The 11,151-nt window shown below is 46.7% G+C and overlaps 1 protein-coding gene across 3 annotated transcripts in view; it reads left to right on the top strand.

Moving 5' to 3' along the window:
- The window catches only part of NCF4 (neutrophil cytosolic factor 4), a 53,545-nt gene extending 43,035 nt beyond the window's left edge, over positions 1-10,510 (top strand). For all 3 annotated transcript variants that reach the window (XM_085892041.1, XM_085892040.1, XM_085892039.1), the window contains one exon: positions 9,854-10,510. In XM_085892041.1, the coding sequence (XP_085748167.1) occupies positions 9,854-10,064 (211 nt within the window). In that variant the 3' untranslated portion in view covers positions 10,065-10,510. The remainder of the gene's footprint in view (positions 1-9,853) is intronic.
- The last annotated feature ends 641 nt before the right edge of the window (positions 10,511-11,151 follow it).

Below are 11,151 nucleotides of genomic sequence, written 5' to 3' on the forward strand. Positions count from 1 at the left end.
ATAGGTCACAGAGAAACAGACACCCAGACAGACACACTTTCAACTATATATATATATATATATATATATATATATATATATATATATATATATATATATATATATATATATATATATATATATATATATATATATATATATATATTGTTGCGGATTTCGCGCCCGCCGGCGTGCGAACGGCCACGTAACTCGAATCGCGGCACGTCGCCCACCGGACGGACAATCCAGTCGTGACCCTCTCGGACTAACGCCGGGAACCAGTCACGGGTGGACCTTTCGGTCTCACCGCGATCGAGCCAATCAGCCCCCGCGTGGGATAGGGTTGCTCGCCAAATTCGACCTACCTAAGTACCCACGCGGAGGGTAGACCGGGCGATCGCACCTCGCCGCAGGTCGACTTCGGACACGGGCCACTTAAGCGACCCGTTCCGTACTATCAGAATAACCGAGCGGTGTTATCGTCGACCTCGACGGTTCGATTAATTATCGGGCGTATTCAGCCCACTACCAACCCTTTACGTGAAGCAAGATGGGGATTCAATGGAGGAAAAGACGAAGCGAAGCGGGAGAACAGTTCAACAATAAAGCACATTTATTCGCGGCACACGGGAAGCACACAAATACAATTCCACCAAAAGCACACAAAAAAGAAAACACAATTCCATTTACACAAAAAGCAAATATAAAAGTGAAAACACAGTGCAGAGCTAATACCGACTACCGAGCACACGGCAACACTTATACAATTCTACTTCACAGACGGCGCCGACAACACATACCCAAAACCAAGGAAAAGAAATACCCTCAAGAATGAGGCAGGCCTGAGGCCGAGACCGGGTCGGGCCTACCCGTCTGGTGATGAGACGCGGAGCGGCGATGGCCCCGCAACCCGCGGGCCTCGTGGACGGTGTCTGGTAGGGGGTGGGAACGGGGCCCCCTTGGTCGCACTATCTCAGCGCGGGGGGAAACAGGAGGGGGTTGCTGATGCTCGGGGTATAGAGGATCTTTATTATCCCTGGTGTGCGTCTCCACCTCGGCCAGGTCGCGCTGCCGGCCTCCCTCGGGCGTGCAGCTCCCGGCACCGACGCGAGCACCCCCTCGTCCGACTCTCTTCAGCTTCTCCAGCCACTGCAGGCTTCGGGCTCCAGACTTCCACACTCGTCCCCTCCGTTCCGACTCCTTCTCGTTCTCGTTCTCTTTTTTCCTTTTTCTGACTGACGAACACCGTCCTTTTATCCCCCCGTAACTTCGCCTTTGACCCCCTCCCTTTGACCTTTCACCTCGCTCCCCATTGGCCCGAGAAAAAGTGGGCGTGAAGGCTTTTTGATCCACAAATTTGCATATATCGATCGCCCTGGGGACGGGGCCACCCGCCCTCGCTCACCGATTGGACGGCAAAAAGTGGGCGTGTGTCGTTTTTGATCCGTTTTTGAAGCACAAAATCCGTGATTTTGTACACGCTGTTCAACGTGCGCCCTGCACGAGTCCAACACCGGTACCCACAGCGGGGCAAGAACGGTGGCGATGCTACGGTTGCGAGGTGTGACGTGAAGGTCGTGGCGATTGTGGTGAAGCGGCGTTGTGGTTGGTGGTTGATGTTGTGGTTGTGGTGGTAATCATGGCGGGTGGTCCAAAATAAAGATAGTAAAAGAAAAACGGCTATCCTGAAGAGTCGCAGCACGTATAAATGACATGTATTCCCACTAGACAACGGGTTTGGGCCTAACTACACATGCACTTACCGAGATACCTCACCTAAGGGACCTGAATGGTGGTTTGCGAATTTGGTAACCACAACACTACCCCCTCCCCTTTTTACAGACTCGTCCCGAGTCGTCAAATTTTCGTGTGCCATCATGTGTAGTTTTCCCCTAGTACATTTTACCTACGGATCCCTGAGTGCGACATTCATGGTATTCGTGTCCCCAAAATAAATAACCTGAGGGCTGCGTAACTATCTAAACAAACTCACTCACACGGACGACTTAAATAAAATTGCCGGCGCTAAGACAAACATGCCGGGGGCGCACTCATATTTACAGTACATCTTAACCTTAACTTACAAATTTTACACTAAACCATGGCCCAGGATCATTGAGCTCTGCAAAGAAAAGCAGTTAGCAGGGAGCCAGGCTGCCCACATGCAGTCTCTGGCTCAAAACAATGCAGGTGACAGGGAACGTGGCTGGCTGCTCACACGCAGTCCAAGGCCTTCCCTTTTGAACTGAACTCAGTGAACCACAACGGTGCTTGGGCTGCACAACGCAGTCTCCGTGCCAGCTCAAGTGGCACACGCAATGAGCACAACGGATGGATGGATGAACACAAACACGGTGCACGGGCCGCCACTGCAGGCCCGTGTTGTAGCTGCCAACAGGGCAGTTCTTGCAGCTTGCAAACTGTTGCTTTCTGATCCTGGCGCACATGGAAACGAACAGGGGGGGCAAAGCAAAAATTGAACGGGGCTGGTGAACGTGGGCAGTGGGCATGGCATGGCAAAGGTGCAGGCAAACACAGCCCGCAGAAGAAGGCCGCTGCAGGCAAACACAGCCGGCAGATGAACTGGCCGGCACAGGCCTTGCAGCACACAGCTGCCGATGAAGTTGGCCGGCCTCCGCCTTGAAGTAAAACACGGCCAGCCGATGAAGTGGCCAGCCTTTGCCGTTCAGTGGAGGTTGGTGGAGGGAGTGCGGTGGTGCTGACCACTCGGAAGGCGGGCTCGGACCTACCTACCTGTCTCCCTCCCACCTATCGCCTTTGCCTGTCACTGTACATACCCACTCCCTTAATTTGTCAAACCCCAATTTAGCCCCAACTTAATTAATTTTTTTGTTGTTGTTGTTTTTATTTTTACTCCCCCACTATAAATCGTCCCCTAACCCCCTTTATCGTCTTTGTTCGGCTAACCTATCCTGTCACCTAGCCTACTCCCAACCCCTACGTTCCCTTCCCGGAGGGGAATAAGGGAGAGCTAACGTCCTGTGTCGAGGCCCAACGAAGCCTCAGAATGGCCTCCCCAGAGTTCGGCGATCTATAACCAAAGTGGGTCCAGCGGCCCACAACGAGAGCGAGGGGATGGATGGTGCGGAGGGGTACACTCCTAATCTACCCTAACCATTTAACTGCTAAACTACCCCGGGGCTTTCAACAAGCGCCTCTCGCTTAAACTATTGGTTCTAACAACCCAGATTCCCGTCGCCTGTGTTGGTGTCCTTACAATTTCGGGCCTCGCCCCCCAATTTTCTCTCCGTGCCCTCACACGGTCTCCTGGCTGGGACACGTGGCTCCCTTTGGCAGGCACGACCCTCTGCCGATTCTCCCGTTATGGCACCCCCGGGCACTACACTGCCTCCGAGCCTACCAGCTCCCTAACACCGGGGAGTGCCCCATATGGCACCTCCCCTGAAACGCACACGTGGCAGGCCGGCCTCCCGGGCCCCTTTCCGAGGGTCACCCGTGCCCACAACACTGCCCACGCGGCTAATGGCGCCCCGGGTCCCCGCACCAAGCAGGCGCACCCGTGCCCACTACTCTATCCCGGCCCCCCATGGGCCCATGGCCTACCGCGGCCGACTAGCCTGGTGCCCGGGGTACCCACTCAGCGATACTCACCTTTCGCAGCCACGCTCCCAAGCCCATCAACAGGGCTCCTGCACCCCTCCAAATGGGTCTCGAGCCTACATTCCCACCAACAACAAAACGACCTCCATTTTTCAATTTGACTAACCCCCTAACTCACTCTACACTGACCCCGGGGTCCCTTGGGCGGGAGTCACTCCTCCCCCCAATCACTCATCGCACCATGCATTCCCCATTCACTCCACTCACACAGACCCGCTGGCCTCGTGGACGGTGTCTGGTAGGGGGTGGGAACGGGGCCCCCTTGGTCGCACTATCTCAGCGCGGGGGAAACAGGAGGGGGTTGCTGATGCTCGGGGTATAGAGGATCTTTATTATCCCTGGTGTGCGTCTCCACCTCGGCCAGGTCGCGCTGCCGGCCTCCCTCGGGCGTGCAGCTCCCGGCACCGACGCAAGCACCCCCTCGTCCGACTCTCTTCAGCTTCTCCAGCCACTGCAGGCTTCGGGCTCCAGACTTCCACACTCGTCCCCTCCGTTCCGACTCCTTCTCGTTCTCGTTCTCTTTTTTCCTTTTTCTGACTGACGAACACCGTCCTTTTATCCCCCCGTAACTTCGCCTTTGACCCCCTCCCTTTGACCTTTCACCTCGCTCCCCATTGGCCCGAGAAAAAGTGGGCGTGAAGGCTTTTTGATCCACAAATTTGCATATATCGATCGCCCTGGGGGCGGGGCCAATTCGCCCCTCGCTCACCGATTGGACGGCAAAAAGTGGGCGTGTGTCGTTTTTGATCCGTTTTTGAAGCACAAAATCCGTGATTTTGTACACGCTGTTCAACGTGCGCCCTGCACGAGTCCAACACCGGTACCCACAGCGGGGCAAGAACGGTGGCGATGCTACGGTTGCGAGGTGTGACGTGAAGGTCGTGGCGGTTGTGGTGAAGCGGCGTTGTGGTTGGTGGTTGATGTTGTGGTTGTGGTGGTAATCATGGCGGGTGGTCCAAAATAAAGATAGTAAAAGAAAAACGGCTATCCTGAAGAGTCGCAGCACGTATAAATGACATGTATTCCCACTAGACAACGGGTTTGGGCCTAACTACACATGCACTTACCGAGATACCTCACCTAAGGGACCTGAATGGTGGTTTGCGAATTTGGTAACCACAACAATATATATGGCTGGCTTGGCAAGTGATTACCAATCGGTCATATAAACACCATGCACCTGAAGATGCCCAAGCGATATCTGAATTGGACAAATGAACACTTTTTTTTTAGTAGTCGGAACTACTGCTGAAGTCAATAAAGAAGTTTAAATTTTGAACTTCTGTTGAAATTAATGGATTAGAGAGGTTCTGTTAAATGTGGAAATGAAATGAAGCCATGAACACTGGCATCTCTAACAGTTTATAAGTATTGCAATGTACCCAGAGATTCGTAGCTATGATGAAGAATAATTCGATAATATGAGTGAGGAAAGTGAAAAAAAAAAACTTTATCATTAAGAAATCATTGCGGCCCTGTTCGAAGTCAAGGCATGGTTGAGCAGGTCAAAAAACATGGCGGCTTCAGAATCCAGCGAGCTAACCCAGGATACACCTTAATACGCCATATAGAGCAATATTTAAAAGTTTCATTTTTGCCTACAGTTAAACATCTCCCACTACACCTTGCAAATGAATATTTTATATGGTACCTAAAGATGTTATTCTGAACCTGATTCACTTTCAATCTGCATCATTTGCCCACATTGCTCCCAGTTAGAAGCTTATGCAGAATAACGTGGGACCGTTTGACATCGACTTGGCCCATCAATTGTGGAGAGTCATTGGTTACAGTGTCAGTTCATTTGGATTTGAATGTCTATTTGTTAGCACACATTTGTATTTTGTTTTTTCAAGCCATTGTTACCACAGGTAATGTTATAGTCTGGCAGATATGGGAATGGATTGTGCCTTTGATGATATAAGCATGAGCTTTGGCACACTGTTAGAGCATGTCCTAAGGAAGATATTTAGCTATAGGGCCATCACAGATTTGTCCTATGGCCAAAATGGCCACCACCGGTTGTTATTTTACCAGTAGTTCTTGACCAGCGAGGATATTGATTCTGGTGGCTAATCGTACATTTTCAAGGATGAGGAATGCAGTGGTACTATTTACAACACGCTCGCTTTGTGCTGTGGCCAAAATGGCCACCACGGGTTGTTATTTTACCAGTAGCTCAGGTTCTAGACTACCTAGAATATTGATTCTGGTGGCTAATCGTACATTTTCAAGGATAAGGAATGCAGTGGTACTATTTACAACATGCTATAACAACTATCTAACGACATATATCTGGCTTTCAGGGAAATAAATAATAGTAAAATTATAAACGCATTTAATATTGGTGGAATTATACATGTACATGTTTTGAAACTGTGACATATTCATGAGAGTACAATGCAGTCTTCGCAATGTTTCCTTTTAATATTTGGGAGTTTATTTATATAAGCACACAGTTCATGAGATTATGCTGTATGTTGCAAATCAATAGTGCATGTCCCATTGTTGTTTGACATGTTAGTGGTGAGGGCAAGTCTAAGACAGTCCTTCCATTATTAACCAGGTAAGACCTTCCATTGTAATATTACAGGTTTTCAATGAAATGTAATTTCAGTTTCGAGAACACAGTCCACCACAGTGGCAAAGGGCAGTGCACTGAAGTGCTGCCTTGACACATTTGCACTGTCATCTGCACCCCTTTTTGCATCCACAGCATATGAGTTCTCGACAGGCCTGGGTCGCTTCTGGTAGTGTGGTCCAGTGAACTTCCCATCCACCTGTGTCCTTCTTCTTCCACCCCCAGTCACCTGGGGATGGGAGTTCCGGGACTGCAACCATCATCTGTCCCCAGCAGTGTCCAGCTTGGAAGGCAGCCCTCTTTGTGTGCTGAATCAGTGCTGCTTGTGTTGGAGGGAGTCCTTCAATGTCTCCACCTTTCTGGGTGAACAGCTGTTTGCCTGTAGTTTGAGGGCACACTGCCTCACACGAATGTTGATGCATTATGCAAAACATCTCTTGCTGCAGATTTGCCACAGAAGAAGCATGTCTCTGTTGAATGAGTTTCACGTTCAATGCTCTGACGGGTGAACTTGTGGGGTTCTGGGTCATCATCGTGGTGTGTTTTCCACTTTTCAGCCCTCTGAAATTTTGTTTTGGTATACTGCAGTCTGCAGGAGTCATGCCATTTGGCTTTGTGAACCCAGAATGCTGCCTCAATGCCCTGACCCTCATCCAGTTGTAACAGTTTTAGTGTTCTTGGCAGGCAACTAATCTTGTTGAATGCTACAAGATGCTCAGCTATGGTCCTGTATCCTGCCCCATCTGTGCCACGTACTGAATTATATGGACATGTCAGCATCTCATCTGTGTCTTCCTGACACAGAACACATTTGTTCCAGTCTGTGGTCGGGCACTGTTTACCTGGGGAGCTAGGCTCATCAGGGTCCATCACCTTGTATAGTTTGGCCATTGTCTCTCTGCACTATGCTACTTTAGAACAGTATCTACTAGTTATAATATGAGAACAGTATGCACTAGTTATACCACCACCACTCTACAATAAGCTGAAATCTCCAGGAAAATATGTTGGCTGCCACTACAGTCACAGTCCAGGTCAACTGAAAGCATACAGATATACATGCAGATTAGGCGTTGTTACTAGGTGGACACAAGTACACAAAAGCTGTACTAACAACATAGATTATCATTGTGACGTTATTATGATGTTCTGTGTGAATATGCAGCAAAATATATGAATACACATAAACATAGTTATGAGGTCAGCACACAACTCATGGGCTGATTCTGAAATTCTGGAAAATGTGCATAACGACTAATATTTGATGGTTTTAATATTATTCAATTCTCTGAATGCTAGATATATGTAGTTTGGTAGTTGCTCGCATGTTATAAATAGTACCACTGCATTCCTCATTCTTGAAAATGTACGATTCACCACCAGAATCAATATCCTAGTTGGTCTAGAACCTGAGCTACTGGTAAAATAACAACAGGTGGTGACCATTTTGGAAAATGGCTGCCATTTTGGCCACAGGACAATTCTGTGATGGCCCTATAGCTAAATCTCTTCCTTAGGGCATGATCTAACAGTGCCAAAGTTCATGCTTGTATCATCAAAGCTTCAAAGGTGCAATTCCCCCAAATATTTCACTTATCTGCCAGACTATTATGGTTGTTGCCTTTTGTAGCCAAATCTGGCCGTTCATATATAACATATGCAAACACCTGGGGTGTAATTTTGGTTATAGTGCAGGAGTTGCTGACCCCACACCAATGAAAACTCTGAGATTACGAATAATGTAACCTGGTTTTGGGCAGGAAATTGCAATTTGGTCAGGATGTCAGCAATAGCAGAAGGGACACCCAGCTGAACATCCATTTCAGGAACTGTATACACATTGAGTCGCCCTGCCTGCCACACACGAGGTTGATAGTTTATAGCTGAGCTGTCATTCTAACCCAGGTAAGACAGCTCAGCAGTGAATGCACGTTCCTCAAAGCTATCCTGCCAGGCCAGAATATCTTAAACAAAGTCGATAGCTAAAGTCCCTAAGCTTTAGAATTTGATGTGCAATTATTTCAATAGTATGACTCAATCACCTGACTCAAACTTGCATTTAAACATCAGGTAACTTTATCTCCTCATACTTTATGATGCTGGTTTAACCCTCAACAGCACGCATACCAACACTCACACATTGGCACACCTGGGGTCAATTTGACCCCATTCAAAATGGTCATTGATTTGGTCGATACACAAGCCAAATGTTGCAACATTTGTCAAATTTTTCATACCTCGTTTGTACAAAACAGTGTAAAACGTTGAGAAGTTGATGATACATTTGAAATGTATTCAATATCTAGTGATATCCGGAACAAAAACAATCAGAAATTAATGTGCAAATGGCTACACATTTTACTAATTAACTTTTTACACAGAAAGCAGCAACAGCATAACATACAAAATTAAAATATGGCAGTTTCCATAATAATAAAAGAAATATGAGTCATTTTTCATTGTAGTGTCTCGATTTATGAGGTTCATTGTTCTAGTTATGCTTCGCAATTTGTACAAGTAATAACAGTGGTTGAATGAGTACCACAAACATATTTGTTGCAATTTGAGCAGACAGTTGAGGTCTTATTGTCCTGTGGCCTTCTGCATAATTGGCATCGTTTCCTGGCAGGACTGCTAGCCTGGCGTGGTCTCTGGATTGCTGCAGCAACCTTTCCAAGTTGATGTAATGCGGTCACTACAGCCGGCTGGAGAACATGAACATTCTGAGTGTCAAGTCAATCCAGTCGTTGGTGAGGCCGTATGCCAACTGCTTGAGGTATTTACGACCTCGACCACGTGGCCTTTCTGCTATGGCCTGGCCTTGCTGAGCATTCTCATTATCAGACTGATTGTAAGAATGTCCGGAATCAGCAGATATTTCATCTGGCTGTTCATCAACGTCAGAAACCTGATCTTCATCTGATGTATCACGGACTGCAGCCTGATCTGGGATGTCAGAATCATCATCGCTTGGATCAGATAAAGACTCACTGTCACTTTCATCTTCTAATATTTGTCTAAGAACATCAGCAACAGAATACCGTGCTCTCCGTTGGTTGGCCATGGTTTGAAGGAAAATGCAAATACACTAGCATTATGAACTGCAGTTTCGATTTCTGGAATATCCCATTTCCAGGAATGAGCAATTCCCGGAACCATTCCAATCCCCTTTTTGTCACAGAATGATACAGATTATAACAGTATGAAAACAATTGGGAAACACCTTTATTGTTCTTTGAGAAATAATAACAATTCCAGAAAAGAAAACGGGATAAAGTGTTCATAGTTATGAATGTTAATGTTTTTTGGGAGTTCTCCCAGCGTGGGTCATATAGACCCCACTATTTTCTCCTGCAAATATCTCCCATATGTATTACCCTATATTCGCTAAATTTTACAGCAATAACATACACATATGGGGTGAGGATAAACAGAGACCATGGGCTGATATCGGTTAATATTATTTTTTTACACACAAAAAACCTGCATGTTGGGTCAGATTGACCCCAGGTATGCCGTTGAGGGTTAAATCATTTGACACTTCATTTTGCATGAAGATGCACTCAGGTAGCTGTAGACAACCAATAAACTCAAACTTTCCATTGAATCTCCAACCACAGTCACTTTTTAATATGCTGTTCCATTTTACAGAAAGGAAATGGGTGAAGACGACCTCATTCTCAATTATGTGGACAATGAAGGAGACATGGTGCGCATCATGGACGATGCAGACCTGTTGATCTTGCTGATGGAATCTACAGGATTATCTGTATCCTGTGGTGCAATGTCCTTTGTACCTTGGCAGTTACACCTAACCCAACCAAATGACGTGAGCCCATACAACGCATTGCCATCAAATTAATTAATATATTTTGTGTTTGAGGTCAAAAACAACATGTTATTGTATTCCAAAAAAACAACCAAACAAGATTGGAGGGAATGACAAGAAAGGAATGACCTCAATGTCAAAAGATGTCATGATGGCAATCCGTAAGAGGCCCATGGTGTCATTCCTTTCTTGTCATTCCCTCCGTTCTTGTTTGGTTGTTTTTTTGGAATAAAATAACATGTTGTTTCATTTTTGAAATGTTTTCTTCCTGCCTTGTTTCTGTTCTTTTGTTGGGGGGGGGGGGGGTAGGGGTGGGTGGGGAAGAGGGCAAGAATTATGCATGCTTGTTCAAATGGTATCATGTCATAAATTGTGGTTCAATTATCATGTCGAAGTCATGTGTTAAAGTACTTTGGTTTGTTCATGTACTATTCTTTTCCAATTAAAATGGAATGAAATAAATTCAGTGATACAGATGACACTGCAGATCTATGTGGATGCATCGAGTATATAGTTGAGGCACCATTACATTGTATTAAACATGCAGGGGTGAGATATATATATATATATATATATATATATATATATATATATATATATATATATATATATATATAAATATATATATATATATATATATATATATATATATATATATATATATTCTTGCGGATTCGCGCCCGCGGCGTAAACGCCCACGTAACTCGAATCGCGGCACGTCGCCCACCGGACGGACAATCCAGTCGTGACCCTCTCGGACTAACGCCGGGAACCAGTCACGGGTGGACCTTTCGGCCTCACCACGATCGTGCCAATCGGCCCCCCGCGTGGGATAGGGTTGCTCGCCAAATTCGACCTACCTAAGTACCCACACGGAGGGTAGACCGGGCGATCGCACCTCGCCGCAGGTCGACTTCAGACACGGGCCACTTTAAGCGACCCGTTCCGTACTATCGGGATAACCGAGCGGTGTTATCGTCGGCCTCGACGGTTCGATTAATTATCGGGCGTATTCAGCCCACTACCAACCCTTTACGTGAAGTAAGATGGAGATTCAATGAAAGAAAAGACGAAGCGAAACGGGAAAACAGTTCAACATAATTCACATTTATTTCGCGAT

This window comes from Eptatretus burgeri, chromosome 8 (genome assembly GCF_056783735.1).
Source record: "Eptatretus burgeri isolate ZD-2024b chromosome 8, Ebu_testis_v1, whole genome shotgun sequence".
Taxonomy (NCBI): domain Eukaryota; kingdom Metazoa; phylum Chordata; class Myxini; order Myxiniformes; family Myxinidae; genus Eptatretus; species Eptatretus burgeri.